General features: G+C 40.0%; 4 protein-coding genes across 6 annotated transcripts; 2 read left to right on the top strand and 2 right to left on the bottom strand.

Annotated features, from left to right (window-relative positions):
- Positions 1 to 107: 107 nt before the first annotated feature.
- Positions 108 to 10,230, top strand: zgc:113337 (uncharacterized protein LOC503741 homolog). Its single transcript, XM_062401858.1, has 7 exons — positions 108 to 285; positions 799 to 905; positions 1,008 to 1,328; positions 2,134 to 2,463; positions 5,899 to 6,183; positions 6,599 to 6,700; positions 8,486 to 10,230. Exons 2-7 carry the CDS (start codon positions 830 to 832, stop codon positions 8,491 to 8,493), a joined length of 1,122 nt encoding a protein of 373 aa, XP_062257842.1. The 5' UTR covers positions 108 to 285; positions 799 to 829; the 3' UTR covers positions 8,494 to 10,230.
- Positions 10,231 to 11,668: 1,438 nt separating this feature from the next.
- On the bottom strand, positions 11,669 to 15,397 carry si:ch211-214p13.8 (B- and T-lymphocyte attenuator). Its single transcript, XM_062401927.1, has 6 exons — positions 15,320 to 15,397; positions 14,182 to 14,517; positions 14,061 to 14,099; positions 13,852 to 13,980; positions 13,744 to 13,769; positions 11,669 to 12,816 (listed from the first exon to the last, which is right to left on the bottom strand). Exons 1-6 carry the CDS (start codon positions 15,393 to 15,395, stop codon positions 12,538 to 12,540), a joined length of 885 nt encoding a protein of 294 aa, XP_062257911.1. The 5' UTR covers positions 15,396 to 15,397; the 3' UTR covers positions 11,669 to 12,537.
- A 1,530-nt stretch (positions 15,398 to 16,927) lies between these two features.
- si:ch211-214p13.7 (uncharacterized) lies at positions 16,928 to 20,495 on the top strand. Its single transcript, XM_062403194.1, has 4 exons — positions 16,928 to 17,076; positions 17,579 to 17,598; positions 17,672 to 17,694; positions 18,203 to 20,495. Exons 1-4 carry the CDS (start codon positions 17,057 to 17,059, stop codon positions 18,386 to 18,388), a joined length of 249 nt encoding a protein of 82 aa, XP_062259178.1. The 5' UTR covers positions 16,928 to 17,056; the 3' UTR covers positions 18,389 to 20,495.
- On the bottom strand, positions 19,818 to 24,594 carry si:ch211-214p13.9 (cell surface glycoprotein CD200 receptor 1-B). Of its 3 annotated transcripts, XM_062403192.1 has the most exons (7): positions 24,316 to 24,594; positions 23,369 to 23,407; positions 22,467 to 22,772; positions 21,611 to 21,874; positions 21,421 to 21,517; positions 21,287 to 21,329; positions 19,818 to 21,190 (listed from the first exon to the last, which is right to left on the bottom strand). In XM_062403192.1, exons 1-7 carry the CDS (start codon positions 24,383 to 24,385, stop codon positions 21,122 to 21,124), a joined length of 888 nt encoding a protein of 295 aa, XP_062259176.1. In that variant the 5' UTR covers positions 24,386 to 24,594; the 3' UTR covers positions 19,818 to 21,121. The 3 variants fall into 3 exon arrangements, with proteins under 3 accessions (XP_062259176.1, XP_062259177.1, XP_062259175.1); XM_062403193.1 differs by lacking the exon at positions 23,369 to 23,407 and having other exon boundaries at positions 24,316 to 24,593; XM_062403191.1 differs by lacking the exon at positions 24,316 to 24,594 and having other exon boundaries at positions 22,467 to 24,087.
- Between the last annotated feature and the right edge of the window lie 2,751 nt (positions 24,595 to 27,345).

Here is a 27,345-nt window from a genome sequence, read left to right as displayed (position 1 = left end):
AAGAAGGCGCTGTGAGCCTCAGACAGGACCTGTGGCTCTGTTTTTATTCAGAGCTGCTCCACATCCAGTGGGGAGAAGTGTGGAGCTGCCGCCGGCTGGTGTTCATTGTGCTGCTGGTGGGCAGAATAGAAAACACACGGATGAGTGAAAATAGTTGTCTGAACAGGGTTTGTTCTGGAGTTATGTTTCAGGAGACTGCTGGGTCGTAGGGATGGACTGGATGTGGCAGAAGTAGAACATCTCCAGTTGCTGGATTTAAACTTTTGTCCCAGGACACAAGTAGAGGTGAGTGTCTCCTTATTATTAGTTTATTATCAGGCAAGGAAAAGACAGAATGTATGAGACGATTCAGTTTCTCTCATGTCATCGAAAGAATTGACTTTAATGTATATTTCTGTTGATCTTCAGTGAGTTATTGTATATAACAAGTTTGTATTTTATTTTTATTTGTAGGTTCATTGCAAGTCATTGTGTCAGACCTGAATATCACCCGTTATTCCATTAGGTCTGTGATGTGGCAGATGTTTAACCAGCTTGTGTAATATACTGATCACATCTGTCTAATCTGAATATATTTCTGGTATAACAGAGGGAAATATGTTCGCACTCAGTATTTTTCTGGATGCTTTAATATGAAAAGCATGTTGGAAGCATCTGAGTGATAACAGGAGCTCATCTGACTCTGGGGAAAGGCAAAATTAGGATGTGGTTCAATATATCACTGCTAGATAAACAGGTGTATAAACTATGGCACAGTTTGAGTTGGTCTGATGAATGAAAACTGATTCTCCACATCAGAGTCCCACTCTTCCAACTCCAAGCAGTGAAGATGACAGTGATCCAGGCTTCCTGTAGGAAAGGTCTGCAGGTGTGTTTACTCCTGCTGCTGGTGGGACGACTGCAGGGTGAGTACCAGTCTGAGTCCAATGTCAAATGAAGACTGACAAATCACACTGGAGTATTGTTTTATGTACAGTATGTAATTGACCTTAGGGTGGCTGTATCAGGCAGGGTCACGGCACCAGAGCGTCTGGAGGCTCCGGTGGAGAAGCCCTTCACCCTGAGCTGCAGTGTCTCCAGGGAGCGGGGTGAATCCCTGAGGCAGGTGCGTTGGCTGGACGTACAGAACCAGACCTTGCTGAGCTACCAGCCCGGCCAGAGAGACAGCGTGAGTGGACAGCAGCACGTGGAGCTCGCCTCGTCCCCAAAGGACACCTCGGCCATCACCATCCGCAGGGTGGGCTTCCGCGACGAAGGCTGCTACACCTGCATCTTTGACATGCATCCCTCGGGTTCAAGGAAGGGTCAGACCTGCCTCACTGTCACCTGTAAGTAAAACCATTAATGGCTTTCCTTTTAATGTTTAAAAAGCAGTATGGCAGATTGAAGAAAAACCCATATGTTAGTGTTTAGATAATATAAATTCAATCTGAGAATCCATAGGAGCAGTAAAAAATGTCAATTTATTAGATCTTTATTATTATTTTGATTTGCACCAAACTGCACACATTTGTGCCTGGCTTCTGTCATCAGGACTTATGATTTATTATCTGAGAAATCTGTGCAAATATCTAAAAATGCAATAACAAAAGAAAGCGAAAAGAAAATTCTGGATACGCCCCTTGATCCTGGATTTGCACCAAAATTGAATGGGTTCTTCCCTGAACCATATCCCATCCCTCAGTTTCATGGAAATATGTGCTGTTTTTGTTTGGTTTAACCTGAATGAACTCTTGGATGCCCGCCTTTTGCCTCTCTCCCAATCAAAACCAAACAAAAAGCAATAGACTCCAGGGATGTTTATTCCTCCCTACAAGACGATTATCAATCTGCGATGGGGATTTACTGAGAAACTATTTGCATACAGATGTCCTTAACCACTCCTAACCTCTGAACACAAGTTGATGAGCCTGTGGAGGCTCAGCCAGTAATGTTAATAAAGAGCTGGAGCACAGGGAGAGGGAGGTCTCACTAACCAGAACCAGCTGCTGCAGATTCCACTGACTGGTTTATGTTTGGGTGCCTCATATTTCTGAATATTTACATTGTCCTGTTCTTCATCCTCTGTCTCCCTGTTGCCTCCCCCCATCCATCACTCTGTCACTGGACGGTGGCCCTTTGCTTCGACCCCAGCACAAGTCACCGTCGATGGCAACAAGACGGCGGTGAGCGGCAAGAAGGCGTCCCTCTCCTGCTCGTACGGTTTGCCTGAGAAGGTGCAGCAGATCTCGTGGAGATACACTCCTGCACAAGGAGAGTCCGCAGACGTGGCCTCCTTTGCAAAGCGCAGTGACCCCATGATTGAGCCACCGTACCAGGGCAGGGTCTGGCTCAGTGCCTCGCTGTCCGACAGCCAGCTCACCATCCAGCCCGTCTCTATCCAGGACGAGGGTTGCTACACCTGCCTGTACAACACAGATCCTGACAAACCAAAGAGCTCCACAGTTTGCCTCTCCACCTATGGTAAAAACACTGTTTCCCTAAACAGACATCACCGATTTTATATATGATAAGATCCATATGGAGATACAGTGGTTGTTCAAATCTAGAGCTGCCTTTGAGGAGCAGGTTATTTACCGGGCATAGAGCCATGCACCATATGTTTCGACTTTTAGATACTTTCTTTATACAAGGTTTGCTGTTTGTTACTCTTATCATTCTTCCTGCTCGAACACAAAAAGTTGCCAAAAAACAAAAGATTATTTAGGAAATTATGTTTTCCTTGCTCTTACTGTCAGTCAGAGAAGAAGATTGATACCAGTTTTATATCTCAACATCGCTTTCCATTTTCAATTTATTTCGCAAACTCTACTGAGGAATCCATTTATCTGGGAAACATAAATCTGTAACAAAAATCTGTCTATCAAAGTGATATCAAAGTTTACTCTCGAGTAACAGAGTGACTCACATCTCCAGCCTTTAAAGCAAATCCTGTGAAAACAGCAAAAAATCTGACTTTCACAGCAGAAAAATACAATTGATACCTACTTTGTTATTACTCCAGTCACAAGTCGTACACTGGTTTGTGTCACTTTTGGTTGAGCCTCAGTGGGAGAATTTGTCTGACTTGCCTGATTCTATCAATACCTTGAAGGACACAAACCTTCACCATATGTATTGAGATCAGACATGTTTCCTTAAACTAAATATCCATTCCTGGATATAGTTAAAAGGAATATTTGTTACCGACCATATCAGTAACTGCATTATTACCTCTGCCAAGGGAATTGTATTTTCTTTTGCACTGTTTGTTTGTCCGTAGGCAGGATAACGCAAAAACTACAAGCAGGATTCTACAAAACTTGGAATAAGGAAGCAATATGGGTCAAGGAAGAGCAACATAAAATTTCAGTGCAGATCCAGATAAGGAGGCGGATTGATTTTAACTGATTTCCCAGGGAATAGTTCATGGATCTTGAAGAAAACAGTCAGGCACAGTCAGGGAACTGATAGCATGTCTGATATCTGTGCTGGTGGTGAGTGCTCCGCCATCTTCGTTTAACAGTCGGAAAGAGGGGGGCAAACTGGATCCATCCCTTAATCAAATCAGCTACACAGTTATTTGGTTCTTCCTTGGTCTATTTGCCACACCTCCACCAAGTTTCAAGAAAATCCGATTTGTAGTTTTTGCGTGATTCTGCTAAAAGTCAGACAAACACACAAACAACAATGGAATTGTTCGCAGAGGGAAGAGTTTTTTCTTTTTCGTCTTTAAGATGCACATTCACGCTTGGCAGCAGCGAGTGTCCTACAGTAGATACAGCAGCCGCCTATAGAATCAGAATCAGAATTCATCTATTTGCCAAGTATGATTCCACATACAGGAAATTGCCTGGGTGTCGTTCGTTGGTGCACTGAACATAAAACAACAATATAACAACAACAATATAAAACAACAATATAGAGCATAATATATATACAGTAACAGAGTTATTGGCCTGTGGAAGAAATAACAGGAGGAGACTTAACCCTTCAGACTTAGACAGGAATGTTGATCTTTCCTTCGTTCTGATTGTAGTCGCTGATTGTTTTCATGATACAGCAGCAAAGTTGAGCTGTCGGGTGATTTGTCAACACAAACACAGAGCAGTGTGTGTGTGTCCATGTGAAGAATAGGCCATTGGAAAAAGAATGATGGAGGCAGGGAGCAAGCTCCTGATGCATGACTGTGACAGTGTTTGGAGCAGACACTGATTCCCTCTGTGCGTTGTCTCGCTCTCTCTCTGCTCACTGGCGTTCCCACTTTTTCTCTCCCTCTCCTGTTCTCTCGCAGTTATCTCAACAAACACACAAGCTTTTGTTTGAGATGTGAGCTGTACAGTAGCCTACAGTAGGTGTTTCTAATAGCGAGCCTCCATTAGCATTAATGTGTTTTTTCGTCTTGCAGCTCATTGCTCTTCCACCCTCATCCAACTCTGGATGATGTGATTCCCTCCCACACACACACACACAGACACACACAAACATACGCACTCTCTCTCTCTCTCGCTCACAATCTGAACATTTCCTTTAACCCTTTAAACATTGAGGTGCGGCGAAGGTTCATCCTTCGCCAAAGGAGACAATGTTTTCATAACTCCACTTTGCATTGTCCTATCACCACCAAACTTCTGTGATGATCAGAGTCCAAGCCTGAACAGCTCTATGTGTCAATATTTGTTCATTGATGCTTTGCAGTCCTAGAAATTGTAGACATTTTAATTTTGATATTCATGATATTATACAAAAAAATTAAACATACTAAGTTGTTTCCTTAAATATTCAAAAAGAATACTCTAATTTCATGGAATTAAACCAAATAATACTAAAATAAGTTACTTTATGTATATAAATCCTTAATTGAGTATAAAAAAAGCCCCAAAACTCCCATTCTAGGATATATATACCTATCATGTAAAACCCTCTGCGATGGTCGCACTACATTTGGTTGGCCACATGATATTTTATAGTTCAGTCAAAATTTACAGCCACAGAATTGGCCACCTAAATAAAACAAACTAGGTCAGCACAAAAGGTCACTATGAAATTTATAATTGAATTTGGTTTTGGTTTTGATAATGAATCTTTTTTTGTACACCAAAATGTAGCTGTAGTGTATATTTAAGCTGAGCAACATATCATGAAATTGTATTTTCAGACAGTAGACATATAAAGATTACTCTGGGATATTTTTCTTCCATGATTAAAGTCTTAATAAAATGTTAGTTCCTTTGTGAATCAACTTTAAGGGTAACGATCTGTGAAAGTTCAGTTGAAGTTGTAACGTAGAACATTTACACATTTTATATGATATAATATAAAAAAACAGATTATTATAAATCCAGTGTTAGATTAAAGAAAAGCTTCTTTAAAAAACAAAAAACTGTGGAATGTAACTCAGCGCTGAAACTCTTATCTCCCTCATCGGGCACTGTGGTTTGGATTGTTCTATTATGCATTCACCCAACCCAAAATCTGACACTACTCCAGACTGATGGGGGAAGAAGCTCATTACTTAGAAACTCTGAGAAGAAGAAGATGAAACTACGAGGGCCAAATATATGTGGCTGCACGTGTTCTTGCCAACAGAAATGTTCTCTGTTCCAGCGTATCACATTCCTCGCTCCCCCCAGAGAACAGAAAATTGAAAACAGCCTCAGATTTACTTATGGATCTTAAGTGTGCGGGAACTCACATACCGTAACTGATCCCGAGGCTTCAAGGTCTTTCCCAGGTATCAACCCAGCAATTTACCCAAAGACACTATCCAAAAACAAAAACACAAACGTTACTGCAATCTGAATTTTGAAATTAAACCAATATGTCCGCCCCTGAGCGGATATTTAAACCTTTGTTCTACAACTGTGCTACATGGGCACCAAGATAATAGTTGTAATCCTTTCTGTTCATTTCCCACAGTGCTACCCAAACCCCAGGTGAGCTACAAGACCACCTCTCCAGGTGTGATCGAGGCCAACTGCACCTGCGTGTCACGTCCCCCGGCAGAGATCGTGTGGAACGTGGAGCGTGATAACCGCACCGTGGGCCCCCCGGTGACCACGCAGCTTCCGCGGGCCGACGGGACCACCCTGGTCATCAGTACGCTGACTGTGAAGTCAGGGTTGCTGAAAGACGTGTCCGTCAAGTGCCTGGTGCACCACAAAGGCCTGGAGTCGCCGATCGCTGTTTCCATGAACACTAAAAGTGAGTTGGTGGCAGTAAAGTGTCGGTTTTGGCATTGCATCTTCTTTTGTGCAGGCGTCAATATAACATATCATGGTAACCTACCTTAAATGATGACCACGTGTAAACCAGAATTCCATGAAGAGAACTCAAAAATACAGTGAATTCATGTGATGCCGGCAGAATATAATTGAGAAAATGTACTTGAATGCCATCTAAAGTAGGAATAACAACTCAGATAAATCTATGAACATGTTTATGTTGACGTCATCACCTATAAACAAACTCAAATAATTTTATAATCAGCTTAATAGTAATTTTTTTTTCCAAATTCTATATTTTTGTCCCCCCCCCAATGTAGGACACGCACAGACACACACACATAACCTCAATCTTATTTCCCTGATCTTATTTTACTTTCTTTCTCTTCTTCCAGTTGGAACAGCTCTCACCATCCTGATCTCAGTCACCACAGTAGCAGCTCTGCTGGTCATGTCCCTCTGCTTCTGCCTTTGGAAGTGTTTCCTGCGCAAAGAAGGTGAGTGTGTGTGACCAATGATGCAATGAAACAGCAGTCTATGTTTATTAATGTGGTGGCAATGTTTCCAAGAATGTTTAGCAGTATGGGGCAGTTAACTCTAGGGGAGTGATACTGGGTCTTTCTTGATAAAGTTTATTTTTTCCTGGTTTGCACAAGAAATTATTAGAAAGTTGATCAAATGTCATATATAGGACTCGCCTGCTATTGTAGGTTTTGACAAACTGCACAGATGCAGATAGAAAAATACCCTTTTGGGTTGAGGAGCGTCACAAACTTGAATCACTGGTTGTGATGTCAAAAGCCAGAAGGTGAAGACTTTCCTGTTACAATTAGATTTTAAGATTTTGTGCAATAGACGCAACTCTCTTGCTGATTTAGGGAACAGTCAGTTACATTAGCATGTGCTAAACTTAAAGCTGCATCAATCGTGATTTTGTTGTTTTTTGGATCCTATGGCTGCATGTGTGAGATGAAAAGAAGGTCAGTGAGGAGCACACAGAATATGATGTGACTTTGCAATTGCCTATGACAGCCACGTCAAAATCAATTTTTTTTCTATCTGCACTTATCTGCACTTTTCTCACGGTCAGTCACTGCTGGGAAATAAGAGACAGAAAATAAAGAAAACGGGGCCTCAGCTGAGCAGACAAATGAAACACGATCTGGAGGGATGAAGTCTGGTGCGCACGGGGAAAGCTATGTGTGAAAGTAAAATAAAGCAGGAAATGAAGGGAGTTTGCTTTTATAGCTTTGTGGCGGAGAATAACTGATGCTCCTCATGCGGTGCTTCACCTCCCAGTGGCTCACATACACAAGGTCTGCAGTTGGAACATGCTCCCACTGCCACAGCCTTGTCTAACTGAAAGTTGTTAAAAAGTATGCTCCAGAACTCGTCACTTCAGATCATGTGTTGTACAAGTTCATACAGCAGAAGTTTCACATCATATACTTGTTTCAAATCAATATGTAAATGAAAATCTAGGATACTTAACCCCAGCCTGTCGGTGTATGACGGTGGGGGGGCACGTTGACTGGGCTAGAATACTTGATTTTTTACACTGCACATGTCAGTAATCAGGTAAAAACAGTGATTACCATGTGTGTTGTTATGCAATAATGCTTACAAAGTGATACCACAGAATGGTGTGCCTTTAGGCATTCTATACATTTGGTTATCCAAATAAAAATATAAAACATTAATGTTTAAAATAAAAATATAAAACATTAATGTTTAAAATATTAATATTAAATCATAACTTTGATTGGTTAAAGTTACCTTGGGGCACCACCCTTCAAAGGAAGGGAAAAGATGGCCAATTTATTGTTTAAGATCATAAAGATTTTATTATGAACATTGAAGGTTATGGAGTTCTTGACAGTGCAGGGGTTGGCAAAATTCACTTATGCAACATTAATGAAAGAACATTTGTGAAAGAAAAACATTTATTATGAATATAATAAAGTATAAAACATGTACATGTAGACATCAGGCTTTGTCTACATGTGGCCGAACCTTGGTTTCACAAAACCCATGTCCCAACAGTGTCATGAACTGATAAATGTGGTCCTATATTTTAGATTTAGATATCTCTTTATGTGTTTCTTTACAAGCAGCACCTCTCACAAGATTAAAAAATATGAAGAGAGATTTGAAATAAGTTGTTTCAAGTGTCCTCTTTGTGGCTTTGGCACCAGGCAAGATTCAAAATGAAATTTTCCTTTAACTAATAGTAGAATTTTGTGTCATCACCTCTCTCGCTCTCTTACTGCGTTTCGTTTCAGTGGAATAACTTTTCAGAGCCTGAAAAACAGAGGCAGTGTTTCTCAGAGCCAACGTAGCAGAACTGATTCCTGACATCCTCCTCTTCCTCTTCATCATCACCTTGGTACAAATTGAAGATGGTACGACACACCAACACAATCCTACTCGTGAACGCCGACCGTTCGACGTTCAACTCTGCTCCTCTGAATCTGACTCTCACATAATCTCCAGGCTGTGTTCACATGAAGTCTGTTGACTGGGTCATATTTATTCTCTGTAATGTATTAGTCACCGTATGGTCAATAAAAGCACAGGGACTTTTCTGTGACAGCATGTGTCTTTTCCTCAAAACACTGTCCTCTGTTTGTCTCTGATGTTAAATGATGATAAAAAATGTGTGGTGATATTTTATCTTTTTCTTATTAAAACAAAACTATAAAAAGATCAAAAACAGATCAAAGAGACACATGGTGCACCAGTGGCATGAACATGCGAAGTTTAGTTTAGTTTTAAGTTGATCCAAAAGACACCATTCTGCTTCCATACATATGCACAAAATGACTGCTAATCCCAACAATCCACTATTTATCCCGCCGCTGTTTGTGTAGCATTAGCTTAAACTACAGAATGAAAATGTTTATCTTTATATTTATCTTTTTGTAATGTTGATTCTATATGAATTTCTATATGCCCTATTTCTAGAGATGTGTCTCAGTTAGTCTCATGGCCTTCACCAGACTATAGACTGAAAGATGATGGAATAATGGAAGTGGAAAGGCTAATGTTGTCCATCTTTACAGTCTCTAAGTCAGACCAGTATTGAAGAGATTGACTTGTGATTTGGTAAGTTTGGGATTTTTGACAGTAGGAAAAATATTAAATACAAAAATGTAGAATAACATAGCTAAGTGATTCTCTTCTTTTACCTCAGTCGATGACCTCGATCCTGTCAGCTGGGAGGGGTCATGGGTAGATGTCATCAGATAAACTAAAGAGGCTGCACGCTTATATATTTGTGTGTCTACAGAAAAAGTTTCTACACGTTGTGTGAGTGTGCATGTGCGTGTGTGTGTTTGTGTGTGTGATAGAGAGAGAGAGAGAGGGACTGTAGAGGTTAAATTCCATGAACAAATAGCCTGAATCAATTCCCTGAGGAAGAAATGGAGAAACCTTTTTTGGTGCCTCTGAGCGGAATGCGTGTCTGTCTGCATCTGAAGACTCCAACGAGTTGCTGTGGGTGAACTCAGGTTAGGCTGTGATGGGGCGTTGAGGTTGGGCGGCTTTGTGGTTTTAGAAATTGACTCAAGCGCTGCAGGTTTAACACGTTAAAAAAATAAAACCCCGAAAGCTGGCTTCACGTTTTTGTTGGATCTGGATCAAAGTGGCACCTAAAGTAAAATGTAAAGGTGCTTTGTGGATGTATAAAATGTGTATGTGTACATGCATTTAAAATTGTATTCTTGGTTTTAGAACAGATAAGAATCTGTCAGTTATTTGTCGACAGAAGAATGACGCTCAGGTTATCAGTCTTCAATCACTTTCCGTCCTTTTCAGAAAAAGGACTTTTCAGTAATAACATGATTATCGGTTGTGTTGCTCTTTCTGTGGAGTTTCAGTTAAAGTGTTCAACACTGATTATGAGTCCAGTCCTGTATAGAGCAAAAACAAGAGTAGAAGATGAACTGGTGCATTATTATCAACTAGTTGAAATTGATATAATAAATGCAATAAACATTATAATAAAACTTAAAGCCTATTAAGTTTCCGAATCTTTATCATTTTTAACATCATGCCAATATTACTATTTTGGCTCAGCTTTTAAAGAACATCAAAGTCCTCTGTGCTGTGCAACACCTGCCAGCCAGATGCTCATTTTTTTCAATTGAAGGCTTTTTATCCTCAGCCAGGCGGGTTATGGTGGACAAGGCAGAGCCCCCCCCCCCCCCCCCCCCCCCCCCACACACACACACACACAAGTTGTGCTCACACTTGGTGCTTACTGCTCTGACAGCTCTGTTCTGATATGTTCATAAGCTCTGAGATAACACAGAATATTTGTTTGTAATTTTAGATTGTATCTGTAATATAAATTCATATCAGACTAAAACAGCAGAGTGGACTTGAACTAACTAAACTAAGTTTGTCAGGAGGTCCTTAAGCTGTCAATCAGATCATGTCTGTCTCAATACCTCTGTTAGTCTCTCTGTATGTGGGTCAGGACGGAGTGAGAGGGTATACGTGTTATATATATGTTTTGTTTTTTTAAATGCACGTGCAGAGTCAGATATGTGTTAGGGCGGAGGTGTTTTTTTTTTATGTATGTGTGTGTGAAGCATGAGTATGAAGGTCATGCTGTGGTGAGGATGATGGTAACAAGTACCGAAGAGAAAGTGTGAGAAATTAAATCAAACTCTTTAGTTACTTGAGAGCTGCAGTGTTGAAAATACTGAAAATACTGCAACTGGATTAAAATACACTGTAAAACTTAATTTCGACAGCTGCCACATTTGAGCCAACTCACACAATAAATCAATATAAGGAAGGGAAAAGATAGCCAATTTATTGATTAAGATCATAAAGATTATATTATGAACATTGAAGGTTATGGAGTTCTTGACAGTGCAGAGGTTGGCAAAATTCACTCATGCAACATTAATGAAAGAACATTTGTGAAAGAAAAACATTTATTATGAATATAATAAAGTATAAAACATGTACATGTAGACATCAGGCTTTGTCTACATGTGGCCGAACCTTGGTTTCACAAAACCCATGTCCCAACAGTGTCATGAACTGATAAATGTGGTCCTATATTTTAGATTTAGATATCTCTTTATGTGTTTCTTTACAAGCAGCACTTCTCACAAGATTAAAAATATGAAGAGAGATTTGAAATCTCTGCACGTGCATTTAAAAAAACAAAACATATATATAAGTTCACACTCATGTTGCATTAAAAACTGCCTCTTAGATTTCTTCAACCTGGATGTCAGGGCTGTCCCAAACATAAATGCAAGACCACAAGTGTTCTGCTTCTCTGTTAAGCTGCACGCTGCCGACTCGGCCCACACACTCTCTGAATGACCCCAAGCTCGATCATATCAGACCTGTCTCTAACACGGCCTTCACACATGCCTCCAGCCTGTCTATCTCTGAACCACAGCTTTGTTCACAAGAGAATGAAAACACAACTTGATCGAAAGTGGTCAGGAGATCATTTAATGCTTAGAAAGAATCAAATTAAATGATATTACTTGTATGCAAATTAGACTTTTTTATAGTAATCTTCTGAATATCCTTCAAATTCAACATCCTGAGAGAAAATCCAGCATCATTTGTAACAAGGGTTTGCAGGACTGAGTTTCAAGGGCTCACACGGGAACCAGTATTCGACTGTGACATATTGTCTTAAGCTGGTTTTGGAAAACTCCTCGTCGTTCCTCCCCTCTCTTTGTTTTCCGGTATCCACCAAGGAGCTATTTGTCTGTCTTCTACGCAATTTTTCCTCATCTTGAGATGGGTGCTGATGATGATGATGATGATGATGATGATGATGATGCTGGACTCATACATCTTTTTGTTATTTCACAGACCAGATTGCTGTTTATCAAAAATCTTCAGATCTCCAGTGAGGAATGAAGGAATGCAGAAATAAATCTAAAATAAAACACATCTGCTGCCTTGAAAACAACTCGAACTCGGCACAGATCAGCCCGAAGGATCTTATTCAAATGCTGAGAGTAATTATGTTTTAATACCAACGACAAAGCTATGGCTGACAGGGTCACATGAGCTAAAAAGACTTCAAGTCTGTAAATGAAATGAAAGAGGGGGGAACAGTACTATAAAAAGACACAAATAATACAAAGCAGCATCAGCTGGAACAAATGTGAAGCTCAGAGAGCAAATAAAACACAGCTTCTGCTTTGTTGTAGCATCTGCGTGACCACAAGCCTCCTCCTCCATCCACCTCCTCTACAGTGGCTGTGTAACCTCTGCCTGTTCCACCACACCATGCTATACTTGTGTCTACATGTTTCCATCCATTTGTGTATAATCAATACAAAAACATTTAGGAAACATTGACAGGAGCATACTGAGGGTCTGTATCTCCTTCCGAGGCAGCATGCTGTTTACTGGCAGGTCTCCCAGCCTGTGTGTGGTTGATGGTGGCGTACACGGCACAGAGACATGCTTTACGCTCGTCTGCAGCCTCCGCAAAAGGCTGGATCCCACTGGTGAGCAGGGAAGGTGGTGTCCCTGGAGAGTGGAGGTCGCTTGGAACAAACATGACGGGAGAGGAAGGAGCGCTCCACTTGGGCAGGTCCGGTATCGTACGAGTGGATGTTTCCTGTGACACCAGATCAAGATTAGTTGAGAGTCAATGGAGAGGCGGTGAACTAGTGGCAGAAACTTGGAAATGGGCAGAAAAGGTCTCTGGTTCGTCTGTGGTTCGACTCCACGGAGAAACAACAAAAAGACAAACTTGGATAGATCTGTCTATTGCCCCTGAGCAAGGCACCTTACTCCCCCAACATCTGCTCCCCATGCGCCGTACATGGCTGCTCACTGCTCTCTGTGTCCTTCACCAGATGGGTTAAAAGCAAAGGTTAAATGTCCCTAGCTGCATGAGTGTGCCTGTGCATGTGTTTGGGATAAATAAATGCATCTTAATCTTAATCTTAATATGAAATGCTCCCCATTGACTCAATTAGCCTGTTATAGCCCAGACCAGCCTCCTCCACACACACAGGAGGGCCGTTCCCAAGAATCTATCTATCTATCTGTCAGGTTCCGTTCCGAGCACATGGGGAAAAACTCCAGAAGTTTACAGAGACCAGAAGAAGCAGGGGACGTGAGCACAGAAGATGGAGTATAACAGCAGGAGATTACTGCAGGCAGTAAGACAGACATTTAGACAAGCACAGCAGATCACGACAAACATAACGACAAATAACAGACAAGGACAAAGGGAAGCACAGAGGCTTATATTCACACACATGCAGGGACGGCAGTTGTAATTGAACAGAGGTGGAACACATGAGGACTGGTGCAGACAATCACAAAGACAGGAAGTGAAGAAAGAAACACGCAAAACACATACAAACATAAACATAAACACAAGGATATACATGAGGTAATAATTAAACAGAAAAACATTCTTAATAAAGAGGCGGAAAAACACTGAAACAGTGTCTATCTATCTATCCATCTATCCATCTATTTGTCTACGAGCACTAAAGTAGAGTATTCCTTTAAATTAAAACTATCACGTTACCTTCGTTGACTTGTGGGTCAGTATTTCTGTGAAGAAGACAAACAACAAATTGCAAAAAAATTGTCTTACAGTCCAATCCAAAATGTGAACACGCGTTCATGTTCTTACGTTTCCAGCCGTAAGAACTCAGGAGGGTAAAGGCCGATAATGTGAAAACCACAAGAGCGATGCCAGCACAGATGTAGAAGTAGGGCAGCCAGGCCTCAGCCTCATCACCAGGAGCGGGCCGAGACACAACTACAAAAGAAGAACCAGATCAATAAGCCTGTATTGATTCAGGTATATATTTATAATGACTAATAATTAAAGTTTCTTACCAACAACATTGTGAGTTGACTCAGACTCTGTATGTTTGTCTTATCGGAGTGATAGAATAGAATTAGCACTTATGACGTATGACATATTTAATGGCAATGAGGGAAAAAAAATGTCCAATACCTGAAACTGAGATGTTGATGGTGTGACTGATTTCCCTTAATCCGTTTCCTTTTAAATCACATCTGTAGAGGCCTCCATCTTGTGCAGAAATCCATTTGAAAGTCAAACTAGAGACCAGTTCATTCTTCACCTTGCCGTGTCTCTGTCTTATTTCCAAACTCTGTGTGTTTCTTATCCGTTCACAAATGTTTTTGTTCAGTATTTTACACCAGCTGACGTTCACTGACTTTCCGCAGTGTTTGACGGGGCAGCTGATCGTCACAGGCTGGTGTGGCGCCCTCGTCAGCGCCGTGCCACTCCGCACCATCAGCCCAACTCGACAAGATGGAAACAAGCCTGAAATTCAACAAAAAGAGAAAAGGGAGAACAAAATTGAATAAACTCCCCAAAACAAACATTATTACAACCAGATTATTCTTGTATCTTTTCTTTTTTTCTTATATAATTAAACATCCACCAAATTGCAGGAATACTGTTAAGATACCGGATTTCAAGGAAATACTCACTGGGGAATAAAATAAAGGGAATAACAGTCAAACAAAGCACTTTTTACATCACCAAGCATAAGTCACGGATGTGGCAGAAACCTGTATATACAGTATTTACAGGTTTTATCATTTAAATCATCTTTTTTTACGTCTTTTAGTCTTCAAACATTATACCATTACAGTTGACCAACAATTTATAAAGATATATATATATAAGATAAATGTTTCAATATATATTTTAAAAATATTATATAACAATCTTATGTTCACAACCTTTTCTGTTTGGTTTCCTACCAACATGCTTAAAAAAAACTATATATATTAGAATTTCTTTGCAATACCAGCACTGTTGTTTAATTTTCCACAATAATTCCTGTCTTTCTACCACGTGGCAAGATTCTTGTATAGGGTTAGGGTTATTGACTGTGATACTGAGAAAAATAATTTATTTATTATTGGTATTTATTCATTTGTTGTTACCCCTTCTTTACCAAGTTTTTGTCCTGTTCTGTTGTCCTTCTGTACAGGTAACCAACAGGTATTCTATATATACCTCAAACCTTTGATGATTACATGAAATCCCTATCGCTGCATTTTCTTTTATCCAATTAATATCTGTGGTCAATTATGAAATATTCCCTCAGCCTTACCTTCAGTTCTTCCATAGATGGAAACCAAAATGGAAAAGATCATCAGATAAGTGCATGAGGTTCTGTCCATGTTCATAACCTGAAACTTCACGAATGATTTAATCTGCAGCGACTGTGGGGGCTCAGTTCACTTGTGACACAGCTCACTCACCACTTCCTGACCGCCCACGCACCTTTCCCCCAAGACCATCCAGCGATCGACTTTTTTCATGAGGTTATGAAAAAAACGTTTCCGATGTGCATATGTGAATCTTTGTGCCTCTGTAATGAACCACTTTATCCAGATTTATACAAATAACTTCACAACAAACACTGAGACGTGTAGTTTTAATCTCTACAGTTGGGGGGGGGGTCCGAAGAATAATGTGTAGAGATTCCCTAGCTCAACAACACAATTCATTGTACCTAAATGGCCCAGGTAACCCTGAAGCCCGGCAGGAAGTTTTAACTAAGACCTTGACCTTTGGTGAGGTGTTTTTCCATTGAGTGACATAAAAGAACTAGAAACCATTTTACACAAAATAACATTGAGTATGTTGAATTTCAACTATATATGAAGTCATAAAAAGAGTTTACATTAGTCAGCAGGGTGCCCTGGAATTCACCTCATTGCCTTCATAGAATAATAACAACTCCAAGAAACATGACGAACCAACCAAAAGAGTGAATAGACCTGGATCGATAATGTTCAGTCCTTAAAACTATAAGGCATTTATTTGTTGTCCTCACAGTCGATTCACATCCACTGCATCATTTTGTGTTTTATCACCTGATCATGGATGTTGTACATTGACGCTGTAAAAACTGTGTTAATTTCTTCAGTAATACCAACAGATGTGTGAGTTGTCAGTCACGTCTCCATTGTAGAGTGAAGTCTTAGTGGTGTGTGAATCAGACTTTTCCAACAGCGCCCTCCAGTGTAGAATAAAGAGCCTGTTAATGTAATGAACGTCAGCTGACATCAACTGTTCCAGCTCATGTGGGTCGTCCTCATACTGAGCTGCTTTTCTCCTCTGAAACCTCAGGAACCTCCCAAAAGAATTGGACTGCACTGTGCATATAACAACAGTGTCTAAATGATCATGATATCTCACTGAGGTCTATTTTTGGCTGTTGACTAAGACGTGGTTTGTAAAGTAAACTGCACTTTTACTGAAAGAGAAAAGAGATCCGCGACTTCCTTATTTTCTCTCTTCAAGACGCCTTTCAATTTGCACAATCATGCAAGTAGGACATTAATGCAACGAGAGTTCTCCTCGCCTCGAGCCTCCATTTGACCAAATAGAGCTTTTGTCAATGCACATGTTTTTTCAGGTACCTGCTGCTTATAGTTTTGCCACTGACATGCAGAAGGAAAGAGGAAGGCAACGTAAATTAAAATTAGATTTTAGAATAGTGTGTAGTTTTGTGTGTAAACCCGGGAAATAAAAAAAAGCTGTCTCAACACTCCCTCCCCCCCTCTCTCTCTTTATCTCTCTACATCTCTCTCTCTCTCTCTCTCTATCTCTCTCTCTCTCTCTCTCTTTCTCTCTCTCTCTCTCTCTCTCTCTCTCTCTCTTTCTCTCTCTCTCTCTCTCTCTCGCTCTCTCTCCCTCTCTCCCTCTACTGTGGCCTGTGTGCTCTCAGTCTGTTGCGGCACTGAATAGATCAGTGATATCAGTGTGTGCTACGGTGCCAGGCTAACGGTTATTCTCAGGCACAGGCACCTGCTGACAAATACAGTGCGAGCGACTCATCATGGGAAACTGCACCTCAGGGTAAGTCATCATCCTCAAAGAATCACACACACACACTCACACACACACACACACACGCACAAACACACAAACACAGTAACATAGACCACTTTCAAACAACATGGCACTGTATGCTAATTACCCTTTACAGCTTCACAGATGGTTCTTAAGTATTGTGGGTAAGGCCAATCATTTGATGTGAATTAGATGTGGACCTAAAAGAATGCAGGGTACCATGTCCACTGCTGTTAGTCAGTGGCATAGAAAGTTGCTAGACAAGTTGTGCAAAATGCTTCCTGTTCTAACGCGCTGTCATCTGTTGAGCTGTCCAGGAAACACTGCTGTGGTCAAAACGCTACACAACTGAAAAGCTATTTCATGATATAAAAGTCATTTTACCATTGCCAGTCTTTTATATAAATGTATCACACACTAATGGATTTTATCGTTCTTTTCTTCATTTTTGTTAAGTTGACTCTGTTCTTATGGGTTCTTATATTATTTCATGTTGTTTCATTTCCAGGACAAAGAAGAAAAGAAAAGGTAAAATTTCACCTATAACAGCATTTGTTTGCATGTATTTGTTTTATTTACACATTTTCATTTCCTCTTTCAGATGAGTCTGCAAGAAATGATAAGGTACATGAGCCCAATGCAATGTTTAGTTAATAATTCACGTGAGCATGAAGCTTTACTGTTATCAGTTGCAGCTTTTCTGTGCTTTTGTGATGAACCAGAACGAGGTAAAGCCAGTCAGATTTGCATACTGGGTTCTTCCATTCACAGGAAGTCCTAGCAACTACCATGTATAACAATGTCTGCTGTGTACAGTAGCACGGTATGGAATGATAGGACAAACTATTTGTGGTGATAGATTACATAAAGTATAAAAAACAGCACGTCCGTCCAAACTTGAAAAACACAAGGTGCCTGACAGAAGTATCGGAAATACGAAGACCAGAATGTCTGCGCACCAGTTAATGCAACCACAACATATTTATTTTACCCCTCAGGTAGGTTAGTTTTAATTGATTTAGTTATGTATTAATTTCCCGTGATGTCTCTGCTTTGGATGTAACAAAGATAAATTCGTGAGAGCGTTCACATTCATCATCTTTCGCTGTGGTTTTTTTTTATCTCTCGACAGCCTGCCGAGGATGTGACGTACGCCTCGATTGACCACAGCACTGCCAAAGGACCGAGAACATCCAGAGCTGTGAGTGACGACTGTGAATATGCCACAGTTCAGGTCCCGGCACGGCTGCAACCTGAACCTGAGTGTGGGTCCTCATCCAAAGAAGAATGTGGAGATGATTATGTGCTGATGGGTTGAATATGAAGTTCATTTGGACCGTTTACGGATGGAGAACTGGCAGATAATATCATACACTTGCAGTGTGCTGTTTGACTCAGACATTTCCAGTTGAACTGATCAAATCTTGATTTTCCATGACGAAAATGGGACAAAATGAAAAAACAAAACCCCTCAAATCTAACAGCAGCTGTAGAAAAATAACCCCTGACATGTTTCCCTTCACTTCTGAGGGAATTATGACATCTACATTCCTCTGTGGTGCTTCTTTCTCAAGGAGAGAAACGTGTCTTGCCTCTTTCCAGCAGAAACCCAACCTCAGGAGAACGTGAAACTGTGTACCCCTGACTTCCCAAAACATGAACTAAATATCAGGAAGCACAAAGTCAGACTCCAGGACATAAAGATGCGTAATGATTAATCGGTTCTGGGCCGTCTGTGTGTGTTTGTGTGTTATAGTCAGAATCACTGCACATCACCTAGAACAATATATTAAAAGTTAAGAATCTTTATTTTTCATGTTTTAGTCTGAACTCCCAAAGCTTTGTGACATTAACACACGAGTAATAAAGAGTAATAAAGAGTAATAAATCATAGAGGACTGAAAGAACATTAATAATACTGTTTATTCTGGAGGGGTTGGAAGTGGAACTGGAGCCAGTCTTCTAAATATTCTGATTGAGCAGATACAGGTTTGATCTTTATCACAGTCTCAAACCGTAACTCCCCCTCTAACCAAAGTTTCAGTTAAGCTCAGATCTAATCAAAAATGAGGTGTTGATAAAATGAACACATTTCAAATCATTTTAAATGACATAGTGCTTGCAATACTGCTACTATTGCACACCACTTAAACATAATACATCTTATCTGAGACCTTGTTTTTACATTGTTATTTGTTTCTTATTTGTTTGTGTGTGCATAGACCACATCTTAGTCTAAGCCTGTATCTCATTGGATAATTTATATGTTTGAAAGAAACATGAAGTGATGGATTAAGTGAACAGTTGTAATTGATTGAAATGTGTCTTTGTTCCATTGTGGTTTTATTGATTTTTTAAAGTTTACTAACTTACAATTGTGTTTGTTATTCTGCTGCATTAATCACCTGCATTTCTGAAAATATCTGAAACATTTCACAGCAGTGGTTCCTTCGACGTACAGTCAACCCACAAGTAAGATTCTTTGCTACATTTCATAGAGAGACAAGTATTTATTTACTAGATTAATATGTTTTTGTTTTTTTTTTGCGATAAAATTATGCAACATTGGGGTGAGACAAATAATAATTATAGTTGCTGCAGCCTTTTATTTGTAAACTGAATTTGCATTATGCATTTAAGTATCAGTTTCTCCTGCCACAAATCAAATATCCATTATTAACCTTACAAGATGCAACCGTAGGAAGCTGCAGAGCTGAGGTTTGCAATAATTCAGCCAGTATTCCAACAATTGTCACTTGCCTTTATTAGAATTCGGTGAACATATAGACATTTTTCTTCTAAGTTTGATCACTCTTCCCGTTCTTACTGTCGATCAGTAGATCCTTTCATTAAATTAATCCAGTGTGAGAGATGGAGGTTGACGTCCAAAGTCCTTGTTCCACACACAAAATATTGAATAAAGTTCAGCTGGAGTTAAATATGAGGCAGATCTAGTTGTTTTTTTCTAATGTTTAGGCCCAGGGTTCAGTGTTTGGAATTTAGTGACCTCTAGTGGTGAAGCTGCATGTTGCAGTTGAGAGAGAACCTGGGGTAGCCTTCGGTTTTCATAAAAACTCAAAAGGTGTAGTACTCAATACACTGACAAGGCTGTTGTTTAAAACATGCACATCTACAGACCTAACCAATAAAGAGTTGAAAATGTAAGCGTTTATTATCAGCGCTATTAATATTATGTAATGTGCTGTTATTTAGACCATCCTAATAAGGACTGTGGCACAGAGTGAGAACATGACTGTGTTGTGTTCATGTTCTGATCTCCACAGTAGGTGGCAGTAGAGCTCCCTTTTCTGATTTCCCCTCTCAGGCCCCATAGTCCTTATCTTTAGAGGACGTGCAAAAATTACACAAGGTTATGGAAGCATGTTTCATCTTGTAAGTCAAAATAATGAGAAGCCTTCTCAAAATAATGACTAACCAACTCAAATGAATGACTTCGGCTACTATCTCATAATAGCCACTGTGAAAGGTGTGGACTGCTTTTCACACTTTATGTGCAACTCTAACTTTTAACACTGCACCACCACTGTAATGTAAAAATGTATATCCGACAAAACAAGCACAACTTGTACTTGTTAACTTGTTCTGAATAGTTTAGTAGTTGCATTACTTCTGCTGAGCGTAGCTGAACTACATGTGTCCTCTAATTAAAAATGTCTGTCTCTGTTCATCTACAAATTATTATTTAAATTAACATCTTATTACAGTTCCTGTATTTCATCAGCAAAACCAAGAGTGTGTAGTTCTGTAGTTTGTCACATCCGAGTGAAGACTTAAGTCAAAAGTTATGAATAGTATTTTCCATGAGGCCCACACACAGAGCAGTGGGCAAGACACGAGGTACATCCCCTGTTCCATCCGTCGAGTGTTAGTCAGAACGAAGCTGAGAGGCTCTGCTCTCTCCTCCAAAGACGAAATCATCCTTCCATCACCTTCTCGTCCACCTGTCATTTCCTCATCCTTCAGTCCCTCAAAAAGAGCCACGTGCATCGAAGTGTCTGACGCATGTGCAGGATGTGAACAAGTGTGCAGCTCAGTTATAGATAGAGTTCTCACGTTGAACATAGCTGGCATAAGGCTCCACCTCCTCCACTTCCTCTATCTGAAAAAAAAAAAACAACAGCGGTGTCATGAACCAAACTTCACATTGTGCAAAATACAAAAATTCACAGGGTGAGTTAAGGAAGAAATGACCCACCGTTAGAGATTTGGATGGTGATGAGTCACGCTGGTGGGATCGCCTTTACCAAAAGGTGCATAGACAAACCATCAGTGACTCGATACAAGAACTCGTCAATGCAAATGAATTCATCATCAATCGAAACTTCTTACCTCAACATTAAGATTTTCTTTCGTGCAAATATGGCAAATCCCAGTATAAGCACACTGATTACAACACCAGTAAGAATGTGCCACCAAGGAAAATAAACTGAAATAAAAGAAAATATTAAACTTTTAGTCATATTCTGATAGACACTAACTTGATGCTTCTGTATTTTTGTCTCTTGTGGTGCAGCCTGACCTTTTCTGAGTTTTACTCCCAGAATCTTCTCCTGGTCCCAGGATGGGTGCCTGAAAGCACAGGTCAGGTTCTCTGTGTCCGTGCCCTCGTCGAGCTCCAGACGACTTTCCACTGTGATCGATCCATCTGACTCGAGAGTCTCCACAGGCAGCGGGGCTCTGCCGTGAGTCCAGCTGATGTTGGCGGCGGGCCTTCCTCCTTCGGCTTTGCACACTGCCACCATCTTGTCCCCGCGCTCTAACCAGGCTGACAAACGGGGAGCAGCTGAGCCGAGGGAGACAGACGAATTGCAAAACTTAAACTCGTTCGTAAACACAGACATCAAACGCACAAGGTTTATGTATAAATTTAACTTTGTTCAATCAAATCTCAATACACTCAACATGATCGAAAAAATTATTCTGACACTTTACATTGAACTTATGCAATAAAGGTACTTGGGTATTTTATATGTAATTGGATAAGTCAACATTTAACGCGGCATTATTTTGTAATTTCAATGTTTACAATAAATAAACTAGAATATCACTCAGTAGAGCTAGAGAGTAAACCTCTGCCAAGGCCCAACAGTGCCCTTCCGAATCCAATTTAAAATTCACCAAATGAATTGTCTGTTAATTGTCATAATAATCCGTTTAGTTGTTTTTGAATAATCTTGCCCACAAACAAACAAACGAGCCAACAAACAAATCGACAGAGCTGAAAACATTACGCATAAGTCAGAGGGAATTCAAAGTGAGGAGACATTGTATCTAGAGAGATAAAAGGCTGTTAGTTCATGTATATATTTTACTGGAAGTTTCATTAAATAATGTCTTCTTCACTGTTGTGTGATCCTTCACCTCTCCAGTCCTACCTGTTATGGCCACGTTGATCTTACAGTCCTTCTTCCCCCCGTTGTAAACAAAGTCACAGTTGTAGACCCCCACGTCAGCGGCAGAGAAGTTTGGGATGTGCAGGTACGACTGAGACCTGGACGTGATCCTGAGAGACTTGCCATCTTTGCAGGAGTCTTTGACCGTGTCTCCGTTGCTGAGGGAGACGTGACATATTCTGTCTCTCAGCGTCATGTTCCAAATCACAAAGAGAGTCTCGCTCCACGTCCTGTCACTGCAGCTCAAGTTCACATCACTGCCTGAGTTGAACATTAGATTTGTGATAACTAGAGAAAAGGGGTCAAAGAAAATAGTTTCATTCATTTTGCACAGAGAGGTGGAGTGACTCATATGGTTTGTATTTATTCTGTCGTTAACAAATTGACACAGTACGCATGATCTTAACTGTAAAGTACATACAAATATATATAAATTATCAACATTCTGCAGCAATATGCAACACCACTTACTAAACTGTAGCCTGGGATAAATACACAGGTATCTAATACATTTAAACAAATTTGGATTAAATGTGTGAAATGGAAATTTGTATATGAAATCGTCTTTCAAAATTAAATGATACATGATATATGTCTACCAAATCCCGATTTTAAGAATAGTTTCACTTAGTAAAGAATGTTTTTTCAAAGTGGTCGAACATGTTCTCCAGACTCAAATAATATTATTTCATTCAGATTTCACATTTTTTGAAAATAAACTCAAAATAATGACTCTCTACTTCAGAAGTCACTTGTGTCAAAGTATCTTCTCGTTCATTCAGTTTATTCAACCCGGAAAAAAGTGGGTTAACGACAAAAGCGGGTGCTTAACTGTTAATTATATGTTATAATACCTGGAGAGGAAATTAGGAAAAAGAGTTTACCATAAGTGCTGGAGGTCACATTGGTGCTTTGACTAGTTCCTGAGAGAGACGATCGTGAACGTTAGTAAAAAGATTAGTAAAACAATGTGTTAGCATTCAATCAGCACAGCAACAGCCGTTAATTAGATATTAGTTGGTTTATTAGTCAGTTAGGGTATGACTGTGAATAACAAACAGCTATGAGAGAAATTTATATTTGCTTTTGTATTGGAATTGTGAAATCTCTGAGAGGGAAAAGCTAAACTTATAAAACAGCATAATGTTATTTCCATTGTCTTCTTCCTCTTGTCTGAACCAACTCATGAATTCACCGTTGTTATTTCAAACCCGTGGATTGGAACAAGTCTGTGTTTATTGGCTAGTGTTTACTGCAGGTTGTTCTGGAGGCCTGAGACCTGTTGGTTTTTCTGATGTGGGTGAGCACATACAGAGTGTGTCTGCAGTGGAACTGCAAAACCACAGAAATCTCTTCCTCACCCGCAGAGTGGAGGAACTGTAAGCTGATCTGAATTCATGATTTCCACTAAAGGTGCTGCTTGTTCATTTAGACAATATGATGCTTATCTCATTTTTGTGCATCTGTAACGAACAGTCTTCCTTACACCTCCATACTTGTGCTTTCCACTGAGCTGTGAGTCATAGCAATAACCAAAATCTCAGAGCAATTACATTTAGATTTAGAGTCAGTGGAAAAAAACGTTTTACTACTTTTCCAAATGTTACCAACATGCCATGAATTATTAAAGTTAAACTAATAGGAGGATAATTAGAGTTACATTACAGGTAGGGAAAATTAATTCATACAATACACTAACATGCTGTATAAAGTACCTCAAATGACACAGAGAACATTTCTCACAAAAAATCATGTTTACATCTGAAGCTTGAATTTCATCAGGACCTTATACTATCAAGTATATGGAAGTAAATTGTGTTTATGATCTAACCTGGCTCCAGGCTCCACGCTGCAGGTACCAACAGGAAAACTGTGGCAAAAATCAACATCATGTTCCTCATCTCCTGAAGACATCAGGTTCCTCTGTGACGTTGCTTCACTCCAGTAAGAGAAGAATCGATTCTGATCCTCCGCTCAAGTTTTTTTTTATTGTCTCCACATTAACATCAAATGGCCTTTAACGGTTTCTCCTTCAGCCTCTTTTCTTCTCATCCAGACAGAGTGAAAAACAGTGATGGTCCTCATGTTCAAGAAACGTAAAGGGCGAATATGACTTATAAATCCCTCCCTCCTTTTTTTACTCTTCCCCTCTCTCCAACCCGCTTACCACACAAGACACAGGATGTGTTCTGATAAGACAAGACACCAGTTTCCCGTCTATGTCACACGATCACCCTCTCTGAAAGCATGTACCCAACGTTATGAAGCAGGTCTAAAATGAATTTATAAAAAAAAATCGACCTCACTGAAGGCATGATGTTCAGTTTATAAACATCAATCACATAAACACCTCTCAAAAAAACTAAAAATCCAATTAAATGTCACCATGGTTGTAATATTCAAGTTTTAAACATCAGCTGAATGAAAATGAAAATGAAAATGAAATTGAAAATAATGTAAAATAAAATAAGAGGCATATCATAAAGTTCATGTTAAGGAAGACACAATTTCAGGGTTTTGTGACACCGCAATGTCTGTGACAATAAGTGTATTCATTTTCAGTTAAATCTGTCCTGCTGAGTAAGCAGATATGCAAACTGGTGGTCATGGGCTTGTGTAAGAGGCGGCTGATGTTTCACAGATAACACTGATGCATAGTTTTTCATGTGTGCTGCTCATGAAGCGGGGGCGTAGGTGTTGGCGCTCTATCCCCGGCTTGCAAATCAGTTATTAACACATTAGTAGTTATGTTTTTATGCCTGTGGTTATGTGGTCCATGATCATATCTCAATGCACAATATGAACTGTCACAACAAAGAACGGATGTGGAGTCGTTCTTTTTTCCATTTTCTTCTTTCGCTGCCCATGTCAGAATTAAACCTTCTGTCTTCTGGTATGATGATATTTCTGTAAAATAGACTGTAGGCACTAATGTGAGGAAGTACTATCCGCAGTAAGCTATCAGCAGACACAAGCCTCTTCTCCTTTTTTACCCCTGAGATCTAATATAAGAAACTATTTGTCGAACATAGGCAGCCGGTTCAGCTGACTGTGAGCTGTCACACTCGAGAGCGAAGGAACCAGCTTTACAGCAGAATTGCAAAATCTTCCAGATGAGAAGTCGTGTTGCTTTGGTCAGCGCCCGCCAAATATGGACTGGGTCGATAGTCTAGTGTGTGTGTGTTGCGTGTGTTTCCTCTTGATAACAATGACTTCTTGTTCGTGTCAAGATCAACTTTTTTGAATTTAGAGGAAAGAAAAGAAAAAAGGGAGACGCAATCCAGTTTTCCACGTTCACAAGACGACGACTGTTCCTCTCTTTGTTTAAGTGATCGGCTTTGTGCTGTAGTGGGAAGCGTCTCTGGCCAGTCTCTCCTTGGCTATCTAGTTCAAACAATGTGACACTGACACTTCGGTATTTTGGACACTGAAAGTCCACAATACCGAAGTGGTTTAAAACACCATGTTTTGATATGATATTTGGTTTAAAACACTGTAGCTACGGAGCCTCACAGGTCCCAAAAGCTCCAAAGGCTCCTCATCTATTGACCTTTAACTGAGTGAAGTTTAAACCATAAAGAAATATATTACATTTGTCAATTAGGCAAATGAGCAATCGTCAGAAGTTCACTAGTAGGTTTGGTTGCGACTGTGTCATTGTTTATAAAATCATTGATAATAAAAATACAGGATCAGGGCTGTAATATGTTCGGTTGATGAAATATACGTAACTTTATGAAACACATTGAAACACCCACATTATTTTTGATTCATTCCTTTCCGTGTGTGTCATTTTAAGTACTTGTCATTATATGACCCACTTTCCTGCTGGTTGTTGGTTAGTAGTGGTTACCAGTCTCTCATGTAACATAGTGAGTGGCTGTATAACCACACACAGGTGAATGTGTAATAGTGGAATCTCTGAATTGAATGAAAAGAAAATGAACAGAAACATGAAGCTGTGAATAACAAATAAGTAATTTTTTTTATTTCAACATATAAAACAGCTGATGGTATTTCCTGCCAGATTACCATTTCCTGTTATTGAGCTTTGACCTGGATTGGCTGTTTTTGATGATCATTGATGATACATGTGATTAATGACACATTGCTGTGTAACTTTCATGTATTAAACTTCAGAAACAATCAATTTACTACAATCTGTACACATATTTAACCACAGTACTTTATCATCAACATTACTATATGTTATCTCTGTCGCATCAAGTCATGGCAACAGAATCTCCACTGAGTCATTGACTGCGATAGGACGAGTTGATCTACACCGGATCACCTGGAAAACTTGCATCAAGTAACAGAAGAGGAACCGAGAGGAAAAATCCGTTTCCGACAAAAGAAAGAATGGGGATGTGAGCTGAGGCCACATGGAGAGGCAGTCTATCCAAAGGAATGCCAGCGGTCACCTCAGCTGCCTCACAGCAAAACACAGCAACAATGGCGGCGCACACACTCATATCCCAGTGCCCTCACTCTACATGGGGAGCTGACCCAGACTGCCAGCAGTGCGGCTCTCATATAACCAATATAACCATAAACAATACTTTTGTTAACAATATAAACAATGATTAAACCCAATTGTCCAAACAGACATAAAGTAAAAACTGCCAAAAAGAAATAAAACATGTAAAAAACAAAGCAAAAGCAAACAAAACAGAACCAAGCAAAACAGCATCAAGTGGACCTAAGACAAAGAAAACAGGCAGGCTGTAATGGAGGCAGTATATTCAGAGAGTATGCCACAGAAAATGAGCCTGGCAGGGTAGAGGGTCACTTCAGCCACATGTGAATAGCCAGCAAACACCAGCAAACCACAACCACAGCAGGACAACAGCAGTCTCAC

The sequence above is a fragment of the Platichthys flesus genome, chromosome 13 (genome assembly GCF_949316205.1).
Source record: "Platichthys flesus chromosome 13, fPlaFle2.1, whole genome shotgun sequence".
Taxonomy (NCBI): Eukaryota; Metazoa; Chordata; class Actinopteri; order Pleuronectiformes; family Pleuronectidae; genus Platichthys; species Platichthys flesus.
The sequence above is the reverse complement of the archived record's forward strand: the minus strand, read 5'-3'. Positions and strand labels throughout refer to the sequence as shown.

Bases quoted from the DNA above. Each gene is read 5' to 3' on its own strand.
- si:ch211-214p13.9 (XM_062403191.1), bottom strand. From the start codon at position 23,070: ATGTATCATTTAATTTTGAAAGACGATTTCATATACAAATTTCCATTT. The intron at 21,875-22,466 runs GTAGGACTGGAG...CCCTCGGCTCAG, and splicing joins GATCAACGTGGCCATAACAG to CTGCTCCCCGTTTGTCAGCC. The intron at 21,330-21,420 runs GTAAGAAGTTTC...CTTTTGGTAAAG, and splicing joins AAGAAAATCTTAATGTTGAG to GCGATCCCACCAGCGTGACT.
- zgc:113337 (XM_062401858.1), top strand. From the start codon at position 830: ATGACAGTGATCCAGGCTTCCTGTAGGAAAGGTCTGCAGGTGTGTTTA. The intron at 1,329-2,133 runs GTAAGTAAAACC...CTTCGACCCCAG, and splicing joins GACCTGCCTCACTGTCACCT to CACAAGTCACCGTCGATGGC. The intron at 2,464-5,898 runs GTAAAAACACTG...CATTTCCCACAG, and splicing joins AGTTTGCCTCTCCACCTATG to TGCTACCCAAACCCCAGGTG.
- si:ch211-214p13.7 (XM_062403194.1), top strand. From the start codon at position 17,057: ATGGGAAACTGCACCTCAGG. The intron at 17,077-17,578 runs GTAAGTCATCAT...TTTCATTTCCAG, and splicing joins ATGGGAAACTGCACCTCAGG to GACAAAGAAGAAAAGAAAAG. The intron at 17,599-17,671 runs GTAAAATTTCAC...TTCCTCTTTCAG, and splicing joins GACAAAGAAGAAAAGAAAAG to ATGAGTCTGCAAGAAATGAT.
- si:ch211-214p13.8 (XM_062401927.1), bottom strand. From the start codon at position 15,395: ATGAACATGGACAGAACCTCATGCACTTATCTGATGATCTTTTCCATT. The intron at 13,981-14,060 runs GTAAGAAACTTT...CTTCTTTTGTAG, and splicing joins GTCAACTCACAATGTTGTTG to TTGTGTCTCGGCCCGCTCCT. The intron at 12,817-13,743 runs GTAACGTGATAG...CTGGTGTCACAG, and splicing joins TGACCCACAAGTCAACGAAG to GAAACATCCACTCGTACGAT.